This window comes from Gobius niger (genome assembly GCF_951799975.1).
Source record: "Gobius niger genome assembly, chromosome: 11".
Classification (NCBI taxonomy): domain Eukaryota; kingdom Metazoa; phylum Chordata; class Actinopteri; order Gobiiformes; family Gobiidae; genus Gobius; species Gobius niger.
Window position 1 is genome coordinate 29,814,399 of NC_136862.1, and position 24,518 is coordinate 29,838,916.

General features: G+C 42.6%; 1 protein-coding gene across 1 annotated transcript; it reads left to right on the forward strand.

Moving 5' to 3' along the window:
- Nucleotides 1-11,802: 11,802 nt before the first annotated feature.
- Nucleotides 11,803-24,518, forward strand: LOC306970391 (sodium/glucose cotransporter 1-like; the record flags this gene model as incomplete). Its single annotated transcript, XM_079566363.1, has 14 exons — nucleotides 11,803-11,874; nucleotides 11,990-12,094; nucleotides 13,539-13,598; nucleotides 13,669-13,773; nucleotides 13,858-13,963; nucleotides 16,809-16,889; nucleotides 16,962-17,170; nucleotides 18,404-18,539; nucleotides 18,612-18,719; nucleotides 19,747-19,897; nucleotides 19,962-20,130; nucleotides 21,838-22,053; nucleotides 22,126-22,225; nucleotides 24,307-24,518. Exons 1-14 carry the CDS (start codon nucleotides 11,806-11,808, stop codon nucleotides 24,516-24,518), a joined length of 1,827 nt encoding a protein of 608 aa, XP_079422489.1. The 5' UTR covers nucleotides 11,803-11,805.

Below are 24,518 nucleotides of genomic sequence, written 5' to 3' on the forward strand. Positions count from 1 at the left end.
TTTTGTAAGGTTTTTCGCCACATTTTTTCATGTTTTTACCACATTGTCATTGCTTTTTGTAGTGTTCTGGCCGCATTTCGTTTTTTGGTGTAATGGAGCAGTGATAAAGCCAAAAAAACTGGTCCAAAAGGAAAACGAGATAAAAACGTAACAAAAACTTGGCTAAAGAAATGTCATCTCTGCCATCTGTTCTTTTTGGGTCTCAACAACATGTAATGTAGAAGTATCGTTGGAACAATACATACTTTCCCCGTGGCCTGTGTCCTTGTCATTAGGTATAGTGTATCTACACACCCCTCCATGACTAAATATAGGCTTCAATGAGTGAACTGAACATAGATGTCTGTTGTCATAGTAACTGTACTTTCTCCTGGAGATGGAGAGAGAAATGCGTTAGCTACAGAAAGTTTGAAAAACACAAGTGAAGCGTGCAATTAAGTTTTGACATCGGATGCAAAGGCAAAGCGCATTAGCAAACAAATGTTAAGAGGATTATCATAAATCTCATCTGCCTAATCCAATTGTACCATTAGCATTATCCAGGTCTGCAATTGCCATTTTCAAATACATAAGATAAGATTGATAAACAAGGGTAACTCTTTGCACATTTTTGTATATTTGTACGTCCATGTTATTTCTGCTTTATCCTGGGCTGGGTTGTTTCAGCAGAAATGCCCAGACTTTCATGTCCACATGTACTGTCTCCAACTCCTATGGTGGGATCCCAAGGCGGCATCTCGATGTGGAGGAGCAGCGGCTCTACTGCAAGCTCCTCCCGTGCACAGAATGTGTACAGATGATGATGAAACTCGGGCTACCGGAAATGTTTCTTGTTGCAGCTGTAACAATGCATAAAAAAGTTGCTGAAAATGGGAGAACAATGCTCCAAAATCCCCCCCGACTTGCTAGAAGCGCTGTTCCAACTTTTTGAGCTCATATAGTATATTATAATCTTGTTTTTATAAATGTGCATCTCAAATTGGGCAGAGTAGACTTGTTTCAGTTTTACTAACTCATTTTCTTGGGAGGTCATCTGCTTCGGAAGAGTTTGATCTTTAGTGAAATAACCTCCAACATGAACAAATGAAACTTGCCCTGCGTGGTCGATGTCGCGTTCACGTTGTAGAATGTGATGATGAGTTGATGATGACGAAATCTGACGAAAAGAGAAAAACATGGCAAATGTTGTACCTCATCGGTATTTGGTAGCGATTGAATACTCTGCGCGGCTGAAAAACGGCTTTGTTTTCGTGTAGTAACTGATTTTATGTGGACTTCTCCAGCCCCATGTTAACAGATAGGAGAAAAGGGGCGGGCACAATTCATGGCGGCGCCCACGCGAACTTCCGGAATAAGGTGAATACAGACGCCGTCTCTGGAATCGCCCATATATGGTGATGTTTGTAAACAGTTAAGGGGGAAAACAATTTGGAGAAAAATCTAAACTTTCTCTAATTATTCAAAAAACACTTTAACAAATGCTGAATTATAGTTTTCTACTAAATAAAGATACAAAGACATGGGGAGGAGCAAAGTGGTTCAACAGCCCATAAATACATAAAAAGGAGAATGCTAACTTGATGTTGACGTTAGTATCAGGCTAATGTTAACAGTTAGCTAGCGCGAGCTTCAACTGCCGTTTTTTCATTTCTACAGAACAATCTGCTATGAAAAATATTCAAGATTTACACTTGACTTTATTTATGTGATAAATAAGTTGATATTCCACCAGGAAATGGCTAAAAAGAGTGAAAAACTGTGTTTCTCGAAAGATTCTATTTTCCCCCTCGGCGAAGCCACGCCCCCTTCTATGACGAGATGGCGTCTGTATTGGCCACTTTTGGACATTTTTCAGAGAAAAACAGACAAGACAGTGAACTTTGAGAAAGTTTTTGTTTATGTAACGACAATTATATTACCCAGAAAAGTAGGCACAAACATTTGCATTTTGACAGTTACCATATAGTTACCACCATGGAATTTCAATTCCTAACATTTTTTTCAGTTTGGCTTTACCCAAATCTAAAAGCTTTAAAAAAAAGCGAAATACCGACAAAAACAAGGATGAGCACGCAAAAATGTGAGAGAAGAGCAACAAAAAACATGCCGGCAAAGCAACAAGTGAGTGACAAAAAAGCAATGAAAGATGAAAAAACACAAAAACATCACAAAAATGCAACAAAAAAGTGACACAAAAGCGTGACGAAAATGCAGCAAGGAAAGGCAACAAAGAGTGGCAAATACGTGGTGAAAAAGAGACAAAATCATGGCAAAAAAGAGGCATAAAAAGACGAACAAAAAATGCATCAAAAATGTGACAAAAACGCAGAGACAACGTGACAACAAAGCTTTGATCACTTTTGTAGGTCTTATCTTTTAGATGAGACATTACACTGTTTCTCTCCACTCGAGAAGCTTTTAGATTTAGGTAAAGCTGAACTGGAGAAGATGTGAAAAGTAAACTGTTGGCTCTTTAGAATGTTGTGACGTCACGTGAACGCAACCTATAGATAACTTGTTCTCAGCAATGCCCTCGACACATGCAGGTGTTCCTCAGGCTATATTGTGACATCTCCAATGACACTTCCCCATGTCCGCCAGCAGAGGACGCACCATACGCACTTCAGATTGGGCCAAAAGTCTGCTGTTGTCAGGGCGCGCGGTTTATCTGACAAGAGCCGCGATCTGATTGGTCACAAGAGGAGGCAGGGGGGAAGACACGTGTGAAAGCGTGGATCTAAAATAAGACCATTAATAACAACTAATTATATACTGCCACGGGACCTGTAGCTGTTGTCTTCCGTGAGGTGCGAAAGCGTCTCTCGCCATTTGTGAAACACGCAGACAAGTCCGGAGGTGATCGATTTCTTTTCTGTTTTTGCCATCATCTTCTATTTGTTTTCTTGGTATTATCACAGAGACACTGAGGGTTTTTTTTCTTTTTGGTGGGAGATAATGATGCATAACCCCCACAGAGCAATTTATCAAAACAGATTGAAGATGCTTTTCGTACCGAATCCTCCCACATGTAAAACTGCTAAATAATGACATATTAGCTCGTTTTGCCAAATGAATCCTGTTTTATTTTTCCATATTTGCTCAAATTTATACAGTTTTAGATGATATTTTCAAGAAAAGCCATCTTCTCCATGGAACCACCTGCCTTAGGTTGGTTCTCTTTATATTTTATGGAAAAGTTTTCCTTTTATAATAGTTGGAGAAAACAATACAATAACCAGTAGAATCCTCCCCAACTTTATAATAAAGCACTTTAATACAACACTATAACATAACAAACTAGTGCACATATAAATCACAGTTAAAGTGAAAATAGTAAAAGTAAAAATAGTTAGACAATACGGTGACGAACTCAAATTCTTTTGTTTCATGTAACTAGGCTTTGAATTGGGCAGCTTGATGGTGCAGCGGTTAGCGCACTTGTCTCAAGATCCTGGGTTCGATCTCTAAGCGTACGCTCATAAAACAAAAGGTTCTATGGGGCCTCATTTTTGTCTCAGGGGTTTTACACCGCGTTCCAAATGATTATGCAAATGACATTTATAAATGCTATTAATATAAATGCTAAGTACTTTGTCGTAATATACCCATTTTCATTCTGTAAAATGTCGCTACATTTAGTTCAGGACCCTGTGGTTGTGGTGTTTCCTGTACTGTCTCTGTGACTGTAAAAATTTGAGAAAGACAGTCAGCTTCAGTTTGACATTACTTGCATTAGAAACAGTATTTTTGTCAAGTGACTCACAATAATTTGACTTTAATTTGACTTTATTATGCAAATGACTTTTTTTCTGATTTTCTAAACTGTCAACTCAAATGACAGTCGGCATAATTTTCAAGTCTTGATAGAGGATCATTTGAATGTGGTTGAAAAAAACTCCCAGTGACTCTGGGAAAACATGACTCGGCCCTCTCCTTACTGACGTCACAGCCTTGTTGGGACATGGTGGCCATTCACTAACCATCCACTACTCCATCCATCTGACCATCCAGGGTTACACGGCCTCATCAGTGAACAAGACTGTTTGAAAATGAGTCTCCATGTATTTCTTGCCCACTGCAACCATTTATGTTCCTGAGCATTCAATTAGGGAGGCACCAGCAGCTTCAAATACCTGTTTGCTACTTTGTAGCAGCTGTTCTCTTAATCTGATGTATTTGTCTGGCAGAAACCGTCCTCATTGTGCCTTTATCTGCACAAACCCATGTGTGCTCTGAATCAGCTGCAAATCTCTTATCAGTACGATGATTACACTTAATCTTTCATGAAATATTGAAGGTTTTCATACCTAGACCAAGGCATTCAACTATTTCACGCTTTTCATCATCAGAGAGATCTTTTTTCTTCCCCATAGTGCTTGAAAATGGTGGTCTGCTTAATAATGTGGAACGTCCTTTTTCAGTAGTTTTTCCCTTAACTGGGCTTAACCTGAAAACTTATCATCCCAGGTCTTTGAGATTAATGTCAGTGATTCAAAGAGCCCGAGACACAATACCAGCCATGAGTTTCATTGAAAAACTGTGTATATGGAATCGGCGTCATACTGAAGGATAATGTCGACATAGTGTCGACAGAAACTGATCAATATCCATCTCTAAAACTATGAAATGACATCATTAAACCAAATGTTCTTTATGTCCAGCAGCACTTCCATATACACCTTTTGGTCACCAAAGGACAGTTTTTATTGCATTGTTAGACCTGTAAGCTAATCACAGTTGCTGTTTGTTCCTTAGGCAAAGTACTTTGTCGTAATATGCCTATTTTCATTCTGTAAAATGTCGTTACATTTTGTTCAGGACCCTGTGGTTGTGGTGTTTCCTGTACTGTCTCTGTGACTGTAAAAGTATGAGAAATTCAGTCAGCTTCAGTTTGACATTATTTGCATTAGAAACCGTATTTTTGTCACGTGTCTCACAAAAAACGATCTTGTGACATATATAACCTTTGGATCTATGGTTCAACAAGTCATTTTGATGTCTTTTGCAGATTTCCCTAAATGTTAATTTCCATCGGATTCAAGTAAGTTGAAGCTGTTGCGACACAAGGGGCTTCATGTTCAGATAATCAGCAGATTAGTGATGCATTTTTCATATTGATTTCACTTGTTAGAGCCAGACTTATTATGACCTCAGACCTGTTCATACAATACATGCAATCCATGGTGGCGTGTATACATGCGATATAGAATAGAGAAGTTTAAATGGGTCAGAGGTGATCTTGACTGCAGTCAGAGACACAGTTTTGGACATGACAGATGACTGTTGGTGAGCTGTGCAGGGGCAATCTGATTTGAAGTCGTAAAGTTGGCAAAAACAACATTAAACTCGGCTTCCAACAGCTCCCCTCTACAGCTCCCCCTCAATCTCCACTCGTTACAATGTGTTTTATTGCTCCATTGTCCGGCCTGAACACATGACAGTCATTTAGCACAGCGTAAGCCCCAGCACTGAACAACAAGCAACAGCTGACTCTCCTCTGTCTCTAGAGCTGACAGATTGAGCCCAAATGTCTCCATATAGCCATCCGGCAGTGATGGGGATGAATGAAGCAACACAACACTCCCGTTTAATCCGCAGTTACGTAAAGCTTAGCCTGCGCTGTCAGGACGGAGCCACTGTTCGTAGCCACACGTCATTGGTTATCCAGGATTTAGACCGCAGGCTTATCCGCATTCATACTATCACACAAGCCGAGATATCAGAATACAAACAACACAGTTACTACTATGCAAGAAAGAGACCTGGGGCTGTTGGCGTTGATGACTTAAAGGAATAGGACACTGTTTTCCATACTGTGATGTGTTTTTACCTGAGCTTAGACAAGTTGACGTACCAAATGCTAACAACATCTTTGGTCTTTTTGTGTGACTGAGGGCACACAGTTCTTCCATTCTGAGATATGTTCTTGCCTGAGATTACACAAGTTGATCCGTACCTGTCTGGTCTTTGTGCCCGTGGAAGTGTGTGGTGGCTTCCAACTTCACCCCTGTTTGTAGCGATAGGAATACACTGGGAGAGGGCAAATGCTAACAACATCTTTGGTCGTTTTGCGTAACTAAGGGCACGCACAATGACCAGACAGGTACACATCAACTCCTCTAAGCTCAGGTAAGAACACATTTCAGTATGTAAAAACGTTGGCCTGTTCCTTTAAGGAGGGAAATCTTAACGTACGTGGACAAAAGCTAGGCTAGTCCGGGAAACCTTTCAAAGTCCGTTAGCTGTTATCATTTAGCCAGCTAACATCCCAAATAATGAACGATACAGATGCTTTCAGCTGTTGTCAACCCATCGACTACATTAAGTTGAGGTCAAAGCCTAGTTAGAAATCGTGAATGAATGTACGGACCTTTGGAGATTTTGCTTAAGAGGAGAATTAGCGTAAAAGTGTTCTCTGAGCTAAATGCTAAATCTTATTCAAGTGTCTGCTTTTTGTGGGGGTTGTGTACACATCCACTGACCATGACACATAATGTTATAATAATAGAGAAACTCACATCCACACAGGTAACAGCAGAATCAGCATGAGAAAAAATACATAAAGGTAGCAATAGATAGTGCTTCAAAGTGCTAAGTAGTTAAAGCCCTAGAGACTATGTTCAGGACAGTTCTGCTCTTCTGCCACTCCTCCCTGAAGTGGCCACATTATACACTGCCAACTGCAGCAGCCCCACATCAGAACCGTTACATCCAGGTAAAGGATGCTTTTTTTTCCTCATCAGGCTGTGTACGTTCCGAGGGCGTGAGCTGACAAGCAAGTTCATCAGTCTCTCAGTGGAGAACCTCAGTGGGAGAGATTTCTGGAGCCTCTGGTGTGAGACAACTGAGTTCAGATGGTCACAGAGTCCAGGCACAGTCCAACCATAGAACCTGTTTTCTCTATGAGCCGATTCAGCCTGCCAAAAAAAAAAAAAGACACTGGACACAATGGACTAGTAAAACATGTACCGTGCAGACCCTGAAACTACACCCTGCCTCAGGTTCTTCCACCTTCGATTCCTCGATGTTAATGGACTGTGGATTATAGGTCAAGGTAAAAGGAAAAACACGCTCATCCCAGTCCTGTAATTGGCGTGCTGGATCCAAGGCAGGTAGTTTAGAGCAGGGGTAAGCAAGTTTGCGCCGTGGAGGGACGATTTGCATCATTGCCTAAACACCCAAGGGCCAAACCTCAACATTGTAGCCTAAAGTAAAGAACTATTTTCTGCAAATGCCAATGTTTAACATCAGTGGTTCCCAAGTGTCAGGGCTTTGGGACCCACCATTACCCTCAGATGACAAGTCGAGGACCCAAATAAAACTGTACTTTGTCATATATCGTATAAAATATTGTCTTTTCCACACAAGTTTTTGTTGAACAAGCAGTAGATATCCCTTTAAGACTGAAATTATGATCAAAACGACCCAATAACATTCATTTTAACAGCCACAGTTAGTGTTTCCATGTACTTTCAGATGGAAATGATTGAATAAAAGTTCCCTGACTAGCGACCCCCGTTTGGGTCCTGACCCACCAGTAAAGAATCACTGTTTAACACTATGGGCCAGATCTTGTGGCGGCGCACGGGGCGGCGCAGGCTCTTGGCAAATTATTATCCGAGTGGCGGCGCTATATGTGCCATTCGCCTCCGCCACCTGTGAAGGGGCGTCACAAGAGGAGGCGACTGCACTGATGGAAACACGGCTGACATTGCGTTCTTTCTTAAGCCTTAGGCTCTCACAGGTCAAACTAAAAACTTTATTTACCCCATCGTGAGCTAAACCATGTTCACGTCTCGAGAGAAAAAGAGCTACAGCGTCCGCTGTGGCGCGGATCGGCCGCGCTTGGCGTGAACGCGAAGCAAAACAAAAGCACATGTTCACCCCCCACTCCCACACAGCCACTCTCCTGGACGCGGAGTCGATCTGGTTGGAGGAAAATGTGTGTCTCCACCCACTTAAATGCACTAAGTCTGGAGTGGCAAGATCACAAAGTGCTCCTACTGAGCGCAAAATGTCACGCTATCTTCTCCGTTTTGATGCACAAGATCCGGCCCAAAATATGACCAAGCGGGATGTTCTGACAGTACATTTTTAAAATACTGACACTATTTCTCGCATTTTAAGACTACTTTAACAGGTATTTGATCTCTTATTTGCAAAATAATATTTCTCAAAATCATCTTGGGGGCTAGAGGTTATGTGCTGGAGGGCCGAATTTGGCCCCCGGGCCTGACGTTGCCTACCCCTGGTTTAGGAGGTAAAAGAAAGATCCACACAACCAGATTGCTCCCAAAAGCTATTTTTAATTGCTTGCACCGTGCTCGACGTTTCGGGCTGAGCCCCCCCATCAGACCTGATTATAGGCAGAATTACCAGATTTTAATCAAATTTGGACATTATCTGTCTTTGCTGGGAGGAAAAATCAAATTTGAGGAGTTTGATTTTATTGTGAAGAACAACAAGTTGCCTAGTATGCGATAAGTACTGTATGCAATATAAGCAAAGACTTCATCACTCAGCCTCACTTCACCGTCAGTAAAACAATCAAAACTCTTCCCCAAAATTGTCTTTGTTACTTTTACTCTTTTTTGACCGTTTCACCCAACAGACCACTAGATATTTTCAAAACCTACAGAGAACCCCATTCCAAAGAGCAGCTGTCCTGTATAACTTTACATGAAATAAACTTTACACTTGACTTTACACGTTGGGATGCCATGTCATGGATCTGTTGTTGTTATAGTCTGCCTCTGAGCCGTCCCCCCCAGTCATATGAAAGACACACCTCCACCTGAGCGTCCCCAGTCACAGGTGCCTGCACCGGGACAGACCTGCAGTGTTTCTCCCTTGACCCGCTCGTAAGGATGTCTCAAGATTACCCAGGATTCCCCCACGTCAAGGCCGCTGCTGCCAGGAATGGCACGTCCACCGCGGTGCTCAACAACCCGGCGGACATATCTGTCATCGTGGTCTACTTTGTGGTGACGCTGGCCGTCGGAGTCTGGGTAAGTCAGTTGACCATTCAGTGGCTCTCTGTGAATTGTTAACTTGTGGTTGGCTTTCGGGAGTGTGTGAGTTGTACTTTCATATAATTAAAGAAAACACGGTCTGCACACAAACATACACGAAAAATAATGGGATGCGGTTTCAATTGATTCAGATCTGATGGACGCGCACAGCCTGGAAATAGGATTGCGCAATAACTGTTACTTAAGTTAAGATCCGCCCATTTCATAATTCAGGGTCACCCCAGTCAATAAAACTCTCTATTAAGATGAGATAAAGGGTTTTATTGAGTGGCGTGACACAAACCACCTTGTTATGAATGTGAACAAAACCCAACAAGTGATAATGGACCCGAGACAGGTGATAAATAAGCGTGACTTGGTTGTTATCAAGGAAACGTGAAGAGCCTGTATAAACAGACGGCATCTCTCTGATTACTAAATAAAGATACAAAGACATGGAGAGGGGCAAAGTGGTTCAACAGCCCATAAATACATAAATAATGGAGAATGCTAACATGATGCCTTATGTTACCATCGTGCTAATGCTAACGGTTAACTAGCGACTTTCGTTTTTTCTACTGAACAATCTGCTGTGAGAAAATATCCATATGGGCCAGATTTACACTTGATTTTATTTATGTGTGATAAATAAGTTCATATTCCACCAGAAAATGGCTACAAAGAGTGGAATATAGTGTTTCCCAAAAGATTCTATTTTCCCCCTCGGCGAAGCCACGGCCCCTTCTATGACGCGATGCCGTCTGATCTATAGCAGACTAAGAGGGGTAGGATTAAAGGTGCATTATCCAACTTTTTATGTGGAAAAAAACGTTGATATTAGTGCGTATTTGACCTTTCAGTGACGCAGAGGCTGTATGGGTGATTAGCCTGGTGCTTTTGCTTACATCCCAGAGTCATCCCCAAATGTAGTTTCAGGTTTTATAGGGTTGGAATGTTCACGTTACCATGGAGACAGAACCATCTGCAGTGTAAACCTTTCAGAAACCATGGATGGATGGATGGATGGAAGAATGGATGGATGGGTGGATGGATGGATGGATGGATGGATGGATGGATGGATGGATGGATGGATGGATGGATGGATGGATGGATGGAAGAATGGATGGATGGATGGATGGATGAATGGAAGAATGGATGGATGGATGGATGGAAGAATGGATGGATGGATGGATGGATGGAAGAATGGATGGATGGATGGATGTATGGATGGATGGATGAATGGAAGAATGGATGGATGGATGGATGGAAGAATGGATGGATGGATGGATGGATGTATGGATGAATGGATGGATGGATGGATGGATGGATGGGTGGTTGGGTGGATGGATGGATGAATGGAAGAATGGATGGATGTATGGAAGAATGGAAGGATGGATGGATGGATGGATGGATGGAAGAATGGATGGATGGATGGATGGGTGGATGGATGGTTGGATGAATGGAAGAATGGATGGATGGATGGATGGATGGATGGATGAATGGAAGAATGGATGGATGGATGTATGGATGGATGGATGAATGGAAGAATGGATGGATGGATGGATGGAAGAATGGATGGATGGATGGATGGATGGATGTATGGATGAATGGATGGATGGATGGATGGATGGGTGGTTGGGTGGATGGATGGATGAATGGAAGAATGGATGGATGTATGGAAGAATGGAAGGATGGATGGATGGATGGATGGATGGATGGATGGATGGATGGATGGAAGAATGGATGGATGGATGGATGGGTGGATGGATGGTTGGATGAATGGAAGAATGGATGGATGGATGGATGGATGGATGAATGGAAGAATGGATGGATGGATGGAAGAATGGATGGACGGATGGATGGATGGATGGATGGAAGAATGGATGGATGGGTGGATGGATGGATGGATGGATGAATGAATGGAAGAATGGATGGATGGGTGGATGGATGGATGGATGGATGGATGGATGGATGGATGGATGGATGGATGAATGGAAGAATGGATGGATGGATGGAAGAATGGATGGATGGGTGGATGGATGGATGGATGGGTGGTTGGGTGGATGGATGGATGAATGGAAGAATGGATGGATGTATGGATGGATGGATGGGTGGTTGGGTGGATGGATGGATGAATGAAAGAATGGATGGATGTATGGAAGAATGGAAGGATGGATGGGTGGATGGATGGGTGGATGGATGAATGGATGGATGGATGGATGGATGGATGGATGGATGGGTGGTTGGGTGGATGGATGGATGAATGGAAGAATGGATGGATGGATGGATGGATGGATGGAAGAATGGATGGATGGATGGATGGAAGAATGGATGGATGGATGGATGGATGGATAGAAAAATGGATGGATGGATGGATGGATTTTTAGTATATGGTTATTGATAGCTGTTGTCTTAACCTCTTTACCCCCGCCTTAACCAAGTGCGTTTTCTCCAGTCCAGCTTTACCCAAATCTACAAGGTTACAGCCTACAGGTCGGTGTAAAGCCTCATTTGAACGCTAAGACCTACAAAACTCATCTAAACTGATCTTTTTCCTTGCATCGTTGCAGCATAGTCATCACTTTCTGTTTCATTTCTATTTTGGTATAGCTTTCGTCAAATATTTGCCACTTTTTCATCAGAAAGCTTTTAGATTTGTGTAAAGCCAAACTGGAGAAAATGTGCTTGGTTCGGTTTAAGAGGTTAAATAAACTTACGTCACAACAGTTCAAGGTTTCAGTATGCTATAGGTTGCAGTCGTACATACCTGTGTTTGGCTGTTCTGTTGTAGGCCATGGTTCGAACCAACCGGTCCACAGTGGGTGGGTTCTTCCTGGCTGGGAGGAGCATGGTGTGGTGGCCTGTGGGTATCACCTTTCAACTTTTTTATTGTTATCATGACAAATCCACTGTTATTATTGTTTTGTTCTCGTTCAAAACATTTATGCAAATTGCTTGATGGACATGCCCCTTGGCAGATCGGAGCATCCCTCTTCGCCAGCGACATCGGCAGCGGTCACCTTGTGGGAGTCGCAGGCACAGGTGCAGCAGCAGGTATAGCTATTGTTGGATTTGACTGGAATGTAAGTAATCTCCTGTGCTATCTCAATATGCAACCGCTTTAACCATGTCTATATAGGGCGGATATGAGTGCATTTTATAGGTCAGTGGTTCCCAACCTCGGGGGCGCCTGGGATTACTGGGGTATCTATAGGTCAGAGCAATGGGCGAAGATAGCATTCTTTGGTCGTCATGGCGGGTGCTGACATTGCTGCGATGCCACCCCCTCGTGGCTAAGGGTGACTCCAGAATGTAATGTGGAATCTGATATATATGGTGATAAGACAACAACAATTTGACATAGAACAACAGCGGTATTGTATTCACAGATGTGTATTAAATGGTCACTGCTAGGAATGGCCAATGTAAACCAATAGGAAACACCACTCATTTTTATATCCTTTTGCTAATCTGCTAATTTCATGACTTAATTGGCTACATTAGACAATGATTTTCCTCTCGTAAACATATATATTTACATTTGTTTCATACCATTTAAAACTGTTTTACTGTGCTGTATATTCTGACATCATATATATACCATACCATACCATACCATACCATACCATACCATACCATACCATACCATACCATACCATACCAACATTATGTAACACACTTTAATCATAAAACAAAGGAAAATGTAATAAACAGTCTTAACACATGATGCAAAGTCCGTACATACTTTGCATACATTTTACATTTTTACAATAGTGTTGCATTATAGTCACAGAAGGAAAAAAAAATGTGTATTGGTACACATTGCTCCAAGAACAAGAATATATTTTGCATGAGCACAGTCCTGAACTTGAGACTGAGCTGTAGAATAAAAAAGTGCAAAAACAACAGTCCTTTAAAGATGTACAAAACTCGTTATTTCAGATTAGGTATGTCTTACTTAACATAGCACCTAGACTTACAGCGATACAACAAATAAAAAGACAATTAAAGCATCTCAAATTCTGACATTTTATCAACGAAAACCGTTAGCATTAGCCTCACTAGCCAATCACAAAATGGCCACCGTACAAATACAGAATGGAATCGCCCTTATATGGTCATGTTTGAAGCTGTTGAGCGGGAAAACAAAGAGGAGAGAAATCTAAACTTTTTAAAATCTCTCCAAATTTAACAAATGCTGAATTATGAATATACTGTAGTTTTCTACAAAATAAAGATACAAAGTCATGAAGAGGAGCAAAGTTGTTCAACAGGCCATAAATATCGGAGAATGCTAACATAATGCTAGCATAATGCTACATGCTAACGCGAGCCGTTTTTTCTCTTCTACTGAACAATCAGCTGTGAAAAAACATCCATATGGGCCCGATTGAGACTTGACTTTATTTGTGTGTCATAAATAAGTTAATACTCCGACAGAAAATATGTTTCCGACTGTATCTATAGTTTCATAGATCTACACACTGTATTCCAACATGGAGACTCTTTTTGTCTGTTTTGTTGCAGGCTCTTGTCGTGGTCATCTTCCTCGGGTGGCTGTTTGTACCCATCTACATTAAGGCTGGGGTAAAACTTCACTGCGACATGCTTTTTCCTCTTCTCGTGCCATTTCACTACAGTGTTGGTGTGTCTTCAGGTCGTGACAATGCCCGAGTACCTGAAGAAAAGATTCGGCGGCCAGCGCATCCGCATCTTCCTCTCCGTGCTGTCGCTCTTCCTGTACGTCTTCACCAAGATCTCAGTGAGTGCGGCTGTCAAACTACTACGGTGATTCAAACCACTGTACTGTCAAGCGAACTGTGCATTTCTCCATCTCCCTTCCAAGGCGGACATGTTCTCCGGCGCCATCTTCATCAACCTGGCCCTGGGCTTGAACATCTACCTGGCTGTTATTGCGCTGCTGGTGATAACCGCGCTGTACACCGTCACAGGTACAGGTTTGCTTTCATTTTCATTGAACCCATGCACAAGTCTTTATCTGTTTTACAAATCGCACCAGGTCTGGAGGTTAAAGTCTCACCGCATCCGTTTGTGGAGATGTGACTTGTTTATTGTCCGTGTTATTGTGGTTTAAGCCCTGTGACGGCGATAAGCAGGAGCTGGCCTTGTGCGGTTGAGTTTTACAGTTACAAGAGCTACAACATAAAACTCACTCAAACACGACTCAGTTTCTTACAATGATTTTATGAAGCAACTGCTACACTTGACAAAATCTCTCTGCGTACTGTATCTTGCGTATTAAAGGCAGGATATGAAAGATGTTTTCGCAAATGTTTGATATATATGACCTATACGTGTCCCAAGAAGACAACAGGTTCATATCAGATTCTAGTTTTACTGATAACAATTGGTTAAAGGTGCATTATGCAACTTTTTATGTGGAAAGAAAACGCGTATTGTGCGTATTTGACCTTGTAGTGACCCAGCGGCTGTATGAGTGGTCAGCATGGGCGCCTTTACTTTCCATCACCGTGTTCTCTAAGGCGCTCCAGGATTCAGATTCAGATTCAGATTTTTCTTTATTAAGACATTAAAACATTTAACAGATTAAGACATAAATAAACACAAAATGTAAAATGGAATAAGTTTCAAATTGCACCTTTAAATTCTGCAAGCATAACATCCCGGTTTTATGCGGCTGACAGTGTCAATCACCAATCCTCTGTTCACAAGACTGTTTGTAATCTCGATTTCCATCACAATCACAAAAGCATTAGGGCTGGGACAAAATATCGGATCGGATTTGGATCGCAATACTTTGTGCTGCAATACCAAGTATCGTTACTTTCAGAACTTGTGTCTGGAGGCATTTTCACCCTGCACTCCTAATCCTTTTTATACATTTTAAGGTAAAAATATTACAAATCCTTATTAATCCTTATTATATCGCAATGCGCATCGGATCGGCCCCTGAGTATCGTGATACGTGTCATATCGTGACAAAAGTGGACCGTCCCAGCCCTATTTGACATGATGAAGATTACATTTTTAGTTTTGCTTCTCCTCATTGAGCCCCATATCATAGTGTCACAAGGCAATCCATGCCATTCTGAGGCACAACCCAAATATTTCTTAATATCTAGCTCTCACATAATTGCATTAAAGGAATAGGCCACCGTTTTTACATACTGAGATATGTTCTTACCTTAGCTTTGATGAGTTCTTTAGGACCTGTCTGATCTTCCCCCGTGCCTTCAGTCACGTAAACACAGCGCAGACGACGTTAGCATTTAGCCTCTCCCTCTCTCCTCTATAGCTGCAAAACAGGTGAATATAGAAGCTACCAAGCTCTTCCACGTTTTCCCTATTTAAATATGGTTATGTGAAGTGTTACACTACAAAGTATAATTACACAAAATTAAACAATGTGGATTTTCTAAGCGGATAAAAGGGGGAACTATATTGAAAGGCGTAATAATACCAGGAGTAATTTGGCATCCACACAGTAAAGTGAAGATTACTGCGCGGATTTCGAACTACTCCTGGTATTATTACGCCTTACAATATAGTTCCCCCTTTTATCCGCTTAGAAAATCCACATAGTTTAATTTTGTGTAATTATACTTTGTAGTGCAACACTTCACGTAACCATATTTAAATAGGGAAAACGTGGAAGAGCTTAGTAGCTTCTATAGTGACCAGTTTTGGAGCTATAGAGGAGAGAGGGAGAGGCTAAATGCTAACGCCGTCTGCGCTGTGTTTACGTGACTGAAGGCACGGGTGAAGACCAGAGAGGTCCTAAAGAACTCGTCAAAGCTAAGGTAAGAACATATCTCCGTATGTAAAAACGGTGGCCTATTCCTTTAACATAATTGCATTATGTTAGACATGGAAGCTAATCAGTTGCTAGAATTTTGTTTTATTTCCATGCATAGGATTCATGCATGGAGCGAGAATAGTAGCCCCACTCACACTCTCAAACACACACTCCCATTACACCAGGCCTTTTGTATATTTTTTTTTAGATGTTTGGGACACCTACCAGGCCTGGGGATTGAATTCGAGGCCTTCCAGCTGTGAAGAACGGGCACTTGTAGCTGCCCACATTTTAGGCAAAATACCATTTGCTATTTTTATGCTTTGGGAGTTTGTGCAACATACCAACAGGTGGTATGTAAATTGCTTAGAGCATGTTATCCAGCCATTACCTTAGCGTGTAAAGACTCAGTGAACACATCTGACCTTTGCACAATTGCTCAAACTCAGACTCTATAACTTCTGTCACACAAAGACATAATAGAAGACTATGAGTGATTACCTTAAGCATGAATAAAATGGAGATGTGTATATGTGTGTATCATTCATTATTCTGTCTGTAAGTCACCAAATAGTTGATTGTATTTTTATTTGATAATGTATATTATTAATGTGACAGCTGTTTCAGCATCAGTTTTGTGGTTTGAACAAGGGTAGGCATAAATAAGCATTGCTTCAGCCTATTCCTTTTTTGGTTGAATATTTTGTTATTGTTCCTATTTGGAAATTGTATTGATTTAAATGCATCAGTCAACCAAAATAAACCATTCATTCAAAATACAGCCCACGGAGAAAAATATTGTGCCAACGATACCCCATCCCTACAGCTCTTGTAATATCACTGATCATCGTAACATCTGAACATTTTTGCGTAGCAGATTGTTTCCTTTTTTCCTTTATCCACATTAAACTGTGTACTTGTATGACTCTCAAATGACACCCTATGAGTTACATTGTTTATTTATGGTAAAAGTATTGTGTTGATTGATCATATCCATTCTCTACATCTCTTTGTGTTAGGGGGTTTAGCGGCCGTGATCTACACAGACACCCTTCAGACTGTCATCATGATTATTGGATCATTCATCCTCATGGGATTTGGTAAATGATGATATTTTCAGCATCTTCTTGCGCTTTTGGATTCGTCATGTATATTTTCAAATCCCCGTTTAGCGTTTGACGAGGTGGGGGGTTATGAGCAGTTCCAGGAGCGCTACATGACAGCGGTGCCCTCGGTCACCACCAACATCAGCGCAAAGTGCTACGAGCCACGAGCAGATTCCTTCCATATTTTCAGGGATCCGATCACAGGTGACCTGCCCTGGCCCGGCCTGGTGTTCGGGCTCACCATTCAGGCCACCTGGTACTTCTGCACAGATCAGGTCAGTATGCGGCGCTCTCGTCAAAATGCTCCTCTGATCAATCCAGTAAGAGTCTGCACTGCAATTATTACCATGTTGTTATTTTTCTTCACATTTTCATACTCCAAACTGCATAAAACTGAAAGGCTGTTGGATTGAAGTGTCCCAGGTGGCACGCTCTGAATCGGCTCCAGAATTATTGTGCAGTTTCTTTGTCTCGCACAGAATGGTGTAAGAAAAGACATCTGTCAGACACTGAAAACTCAAAAGCTTTAAAGCTGGATCATCCTCTTCACATTTCAAACATTTGGGGGAGTGGACACAGGATCATCAAATGTTAAGTTTTAATAGCCAACAAGGTTGCAAGGAGAAAGTTACAGTGGAAAACTAACTGTCACAGACTTAGGACAAATCAAGCATGGAGACACCAGGAATCCATTATCTACCAGTGCTGCCATTTTCAGCAGCCGTAACAGACCTGAAGTTTCCAGAAGTACAAGGTGTTCAGAGCTAAGAGACAAATGTGGCAAATGTGGAAACCCGAAGACATATACGCCGAGACTTTTCAGCTTATGTATCAATAGTTGTCGGGTCAGGAATGAATGATCTAAAGACAGTTTCCAAATTTTTTTTTTGGAACAATGTACTTAAAATATGTACAACAGGATCCCCTCTGAGACCAGGACTTGAAGAAGAGTTTGTTAATCAGTAAAATGGTAAATAAACAATTACCATTGTTAATCAGCACTACTATCCCTAAATAAAGGTCAAATTCACTCTTGTTTGTTAGTTTGCGGTGATGCCGTCAGGGCGATACAGAACTGTACGTTGAAGAGGTATATGCACTCGTTTCCATGTTCAACAGAAGGAAAGGAACTTCACTTCTGAGAAATATTTTGTTGGAGTACTTCAATTTGTAAATGTACTTTTTAAAAAATTTTGGTGCTAACTTCTAACTTTGCAGTGGGTGAACGTGTGTTGTAGTACATATTCTCTGTATTGGCTCTGGGTGTCATTTTGTTGCCTTAGATCGACCATGATGACCTGAACTGTACTTTAGTTTGTTTTTTTGGTCATGTGATGTCTGAGGTTGACAGATGTGAGTGTGGACTGTGTCATTTGCTGCAATAGTTTTATTCTTTGTTTCTGTGTTTTATTTGTTCTTGCTATGGTTTGTCCACAACAAATTCCTCGGCAAGAGGAATCTAAAAAGCTACATCAAATGACCAAACTAATGATACTATATCAACACAGGTGATTGTGCAGCGCTGCCTCGCGGCCAAGAACCTGTCCCACGTCAAAGCTGGCTGTATCTTGTGCGGTTACTTGAAGCTGCTGCCCATGTTCATCATGGTGTTCCCTGGCATGATCAGCAGGATCCTATATCCAGGTACAAGCTCTCTGCGTCTTCTAGACCTGTGGGTTTACACAAGCATCTGAACTGGTCTACGTGTTCTTTCAGACGCTGTAGCATGTGTAGATCCGACAGAGTGTGAAAACCAATGTGGCGCCAGCGTGGGCTGCTCCAACATTGCCTATCCTAAGCTGGTGGTGGAATTGATGCCTAATGGTGGGTTGCATATGTACATTAAATAAATAGATATGTCTTTGTATTCTCTTCGTGATGTGTTGTGTGACCTGTGCTGCAGTGGTTCCTAACTAACGGACAGGTCTTTTTCCGTAGTTATCAATGACTTTTCCTCCTGCACACTCTGTCCTCTGGTGTGCCACAGGGATTCATTTTAGGTCCGGGATTACTTTCACTTTACATGTTGCCCCTGGGTTGAATCATTTCTAGACATAAAGTGTCCTTTCACATGTATGCAGACGATCAACATCCACAGGTGTCTGGCTCTCACAGAACTTTTTGTGTTTAAATGAGGGCAAATCTGAAGTCATTCTTTTTGGCGCTCACTGTTCCTGGTCTACAGTCTCTCGTCCCCCACACTGTCATCAGAAACCTAGGTGTAAATTTGGATACAAACCTGAACTTTCGCGAGCAAGAAGCCTTTCCTCAGCCGCTCCGACCTGGAAAAAACTATTCACGCCTTCATCAGCTCACGATTGGATTACTGCAATGCACTGCATGTTGGACTCAGTCAGACCTTGTGCAAAATGCTACTCCTCACCAACTCTTGCAAACATGACACCTGTCCTTTACTCCCTGCATTGGCTTCCAGTCCTTTTCAGAATCCAGTACAAACTTTTGCTTTTCGTTTTCAGTTCCATCCACCCGCGTATTTATGTGAGACTCTGACCCCTCACCAGCCCAAGCAGAGCCCTACGTTCTGCTCAGCACCACCTGCTCGAGGTGCCCAGGTCACGTTACAGACAGTGGGGGGTGATCGTGCGTTTGCTGTGGCATTTGCTGGAACTCGTTGCTGCTTGAGTTACGTGCCGTCACAGACCTGCCCCTGTTCCAAGAAGACTCACCTGTTTAGAAAGGCACTTGACACATAGTCCTGTGGCATTTTTTGTGAATGTGATAATGGTCTGTTTTTAATGATATGATGTGCCTTTTTAAATTGTGTACAGCACTTTGGAAAACAAAAGCGCTTTAGAAATAGAACTTGATTGATTGATTGTATGTGTTGCAGGTCTTCGCGGCCTGATGCTGTCTGTGATGCTGGCCTCCCTCATCAGCTCTCTCACCTCCATCTTCAACAGCGCCAGCACTCTCTTCACTATGGACATTTATACCAAGATCCGCCACCGCGCCTCCGAGAGGGAGCTCATGATCGCCGGAAGGTAACTCTTTATGTGTGACCTGTTGAACAATAGCTCCACCTGTGCTGAAGCTGCTCTGCTGTAGAGTTTTCATCTTGGCCCTGATCGGCGTGAGCATCGCCTGGATCCCAGTGGTGCAGAACGCTCAGAGTGGGCAGCTCTTTAACTACATTCAGTCCATCACCAGCTTCCTGACTCCTCCAGTGGCGGCAGTCTTCATACTGGCCATCTTCTGCAAGCGCGTCAACGAGGCGGTGAGTAACTGACTGGGACAGTACATCGCTCTCTCTTGATATTTGGTGTTACGGCTTGCGTCCCTGCTGCTGATCATTCTAGAAGTTCCAAGAAGCAAAAGTTCAAGCCCTGTATTTTGAACATTGATTTTTAAAGAGGGGGTATTCTGCTTTTTTCAATCACATAGCACCAGTCTATATCACACTACAATGACGACCAAACCTTCTGTTGGTCTGTAAATGCAGTAAATTAGAATAACTGCCTTGTATGAAATTGCTCTCTCAATATGGCTGTAGTGAATGTCTTGAAATAGGCCTCTGTCTCTTTAAGAACCTCTGACCCTTTCCGACACGCCCCCTCCACACGCTGTCTGTGGCATCAGTGGGGAGGGGGTTCTGCTGAGGGGCAGTGGTTGGTTACTCGGCTGGTGACGAAAGCTCGGAGGCGTCTCCAGGAGGTGGGGGCGTTCCTAGGAGGACTCAGGCAAACCTATCCCTAAAATGGCCGCCATCAGAGTTTTTACAGATTACTCAAAAATACGTGAATGTGCCAAGGCAACACTTCAGGCATGTTTTCAATGAGGGAATGACATAATAACATGATGTAAAGCTTGAAAAAGTCGATTTTACATAATACCCCCCCTTTAACATTTATTGTATGGAATATGTTCAAGAAATGAAAATGCTGTATGCTACCATCTTAATTCAAGTGGAAACAACTAAAATAAGGCAACACACAATATAAAATAATAATAATAATCCACCCAGCACAAAACTCTGACCTGATACAGATTCTGCGTAGCAAAATTGTGTCATTTTTTAGACACAACAAAAGGTATTTTTGTATAACCCAATGCAATTAGACAAGTGCTGAATAGCGAGTGCAGGCGAGACAATCGTATATAGCTATTTGTAGATATGATGCACCTAATTGTCTAATTGAAATTGACCTGTTTTAATCTGATATGTGAATGGGAGAATGCTGCGTGAGTAAAGAATGGATCAATGTTTGCTGCTCTTTTGCACATGCTATTTGTTTAGCACATGACCAAACGCTTGGTAAATGACCCGCACAGTTTCACAACACGCAATGAACTGGCCCGGCTGGACACAAACAGTCCTCGGGCGCTGGTCCATCTGGGTTCTTTCGACAAAAGTCCGAGAGCGTCATTGTACACTACGTGGTCTAACTACTTGATTACGTTATTTGAGTAAAAGTATAGATATTAGTTTAAAAAGTGTGTTTGCAGGTTCTGAAACAGGAAAATTAACTAAAGTAATTAAGTAAGTGCGTTATTTGTCATCGTACAAGCACACAACGAAATAGAATTCACAATTTGTACGGCAGCACGACACGAAGCACAAAACTTCTTCCTTGCTGTGAGTCAGTGGCATTGACAGTACATCTGCACAGCGCCACCTTCTGTTCTGGGGTGTGCCTTCAAGGCTTTTAAATGACTTACTGAACACTTCTGTGTGCCACTATCAGTCTGTGGAGGCAACAAATCATGAAGCAAACCTTCGAGACAGTACGTTAGCTTGTGAGTACAACAGACGACACTGATGGTACAGGTCCTCGTCATCTGACAATGATGTGTTTTAATAATGCCTAAGACATTGAGCCTGATGAGCTAATTTGTTGTTTTTTGTTGTTTTTTTGTTTTCTGTCTTGAATATGTGCGAATTAGCCTACATAGTTTAATATCGTCCTTTGTGATTCTTTCTCAGGGAGCCTTTTACGGTCTGATGACAGGCCTCGCCGTTGGTCTGTCCCGAATGATTGCAGAGTTCGTCTACGGGACGGGCAGCTGTGTAAGCCCCAGTGACTGCCCCACCATCATCTGTGGCGTGCACTATCTGTACTTCGGCATGATTTTGTTCACAGTGTCATGTGTCGTCATTCTGGGAGTCTCCCTCGTGACCGAACCCATCGACGACAAGCATGTAGGTGGACGAACTTCATTTGTACGGTAAACGCTGCCACGAACCAAATAACAACCGTCTCCCAATGTCCAGTTGTATCGCCTGTGCTGGAGCCTGAGGAACAAGACGGAGGAGAGGGTCGACCTTGAAATGGACGACTGGGTAGACAATCAAGATGACAAGAAAATGGACGGTGAGACACTTTTTTTTTTTTAATGCAAGAAATATGATTTGAAACACATTCAATTACATTAAATTTATTTAGATTTTTTCAAGTGAAGTAAAGAAATGTACCATGAATTTAGCCAGACTTCTTCAAACTTCAGAGAAAACAGGAAGTTGAGAGCGTTACCGGTGTCTGCTGATTGGCACAGTAGTGTTATCTGTGCTGTAGGGTGATCTCCTCTGATTGGCTGAGTGAGGACTACTTCCTTCTTTAGCTTTACTGATGTGCAGCAGGGAGGCCATATGTAAAGTGTGTGGAAATGACCAAAAACAGTCACTTACCCTGTAAAGGGTTAAGCAGAGCTGGCATAGACAGGACCAGAAGAGGCTGCAAAACTAACCAGGATAATAATGCGGAGAAGCGCCGTGTGTGGGAGAGATGTGGCTCAAAACAGGTTTTGTGGGCGGCCACGGCGCGAGCACGTGCCGGGCGCACACCTGGCTTTAAAGGCTACGTTGGTGCCACCATTCACCTTAAAGGTAGCCTACACCGACATGCCACACTTTCATTTTGTGGGGTCGGATACACATCCAGTTGCCATCATCCTGGCCTATTGTACATGTTTTTACTGAAATTATGAAACGGACTTGTCATACTTCCTCATACATTAGTATTGCGCCTGTCTCTCCTATTCATTTGTATGGAAATATAATGTTCAATTTAAATCGGGTTCGTGATTCAACGGCTAAAAATATCTGCACATTTGTAGGAACTGCTAAAGGCATTTCTGTATATTATTATAATAATATTTAAACAGTAGGTAGCAGAAAACCAGCTGCTGTTGGATCATTATTTGATAATAATAATGCATCGGTTTTATATAGCGCTTTTCTGAACACACAAAGACGCTGTATGTTGCATTTTTCATTCTCTCCATACTCGGTGGTGGCAAGTTACTATTGTAGCCACAGCTGCCCTGGGGTAGATTGACGGTAGCGAGGCAACCAGTCTGCGCCATCGGCCCCTCCGAACACCACAAACCACTCACTCACTACATTCACTAGGCTTCCTGGTGTTTCCAAACGGTCTCCCATCCAAGTACCGACCAGGCCCTTCCCTGCTTAGCTTCCAAGCTCTGACAGGATCGGGCAGAGCAAAGTGTGGCCACAAATGTTCAGCATATTACAAACTACACAGGATGTAAACAGTCTTCTGTGTTCTTGCTATTTGCTGAAGTGGAGCAAATAGCAAGTAAGGTAAGGTAAGGTGATACTTTATTGATCTCACAGATGGAGAAATTGCATTCGATGAGAGAGCATCCGGCAGCAGCACCCATTCAGTGCGCACCACTCTTTTTTTTTTTTTCTTTGGTGAAAGATGGTTGTGTCGCGGCCGCCATCTTCACTGTTTTGGTCACAGGAGGAGCACTGGTTGATGGGAAATCCGTAGACAATGACCACGGCGGTGGAGCTCTTGCGCTTGGCCACGATGTTCTTGGCCACACAGGTGTAGTTGGCCATGTCGGACAGACGCGCCTGCTTGATGGTCAGGATAGTCCACGGTGATGTAGAAGTTCCTGTCCTCGGCCGGGTCGATGATCTCGTTGTCCTTCAGCCACTCCACCCGTATGACCTTGGAGGATGGAGAAACTGTAGCTGCCCTCTGTCTCCTCTGATCATCTGAAACGGGGCACCGCCTCCTGGGCTTGTCCCCGTCTCAGAGCGTAGTGTCCTGCACTGGTCAGCTCCACCTTGTCCTTCCTCTTCCTCCAGCACAGCTCCCTCCAGTCTATCACCATCTCCTCGTTGGTCCCTTTTGTTGTTTCCTGTAGCTCCTCTTGTGCAGTTCAGATTTGCGTTTCTACAACAACCCAGCAACGGCCGCAGGGCAAATTTAGCTCATGAGACCTATGAATATGGCTGTAGGCTATGGCTACAAAACCTGTGCTGCAATGTCTTTATATACATGGAAAACTTATCTTGAAGTTCTGACACTTCATATATACGGTACAGTTTTCCACTTTATTTCCGCTTTATTTGTACTGACAAATCATGAAGATCTAATGCTTTATCCTTACACTTCCATTTTTTTTCTTTCTTATTTTGCAGAAGAAGAAGAGCCCGGCCTGTGCAAGAGGGCCGTCATGTGTTTCTGCGGCCTGGAGCAGAAGGAGAGAGTCCAGCTGAGCCCGGAGGAGGAGCAGGAGATGAAGAGGAAGCTGACCGACACCACTGAGGTCCCGCTGTGGAGGAACGTGGTCAACGCCAACGCCCTGCTCCTGCTCTGTGTCTGTGTCTTCTGCCACGGCTTTTACGCATAA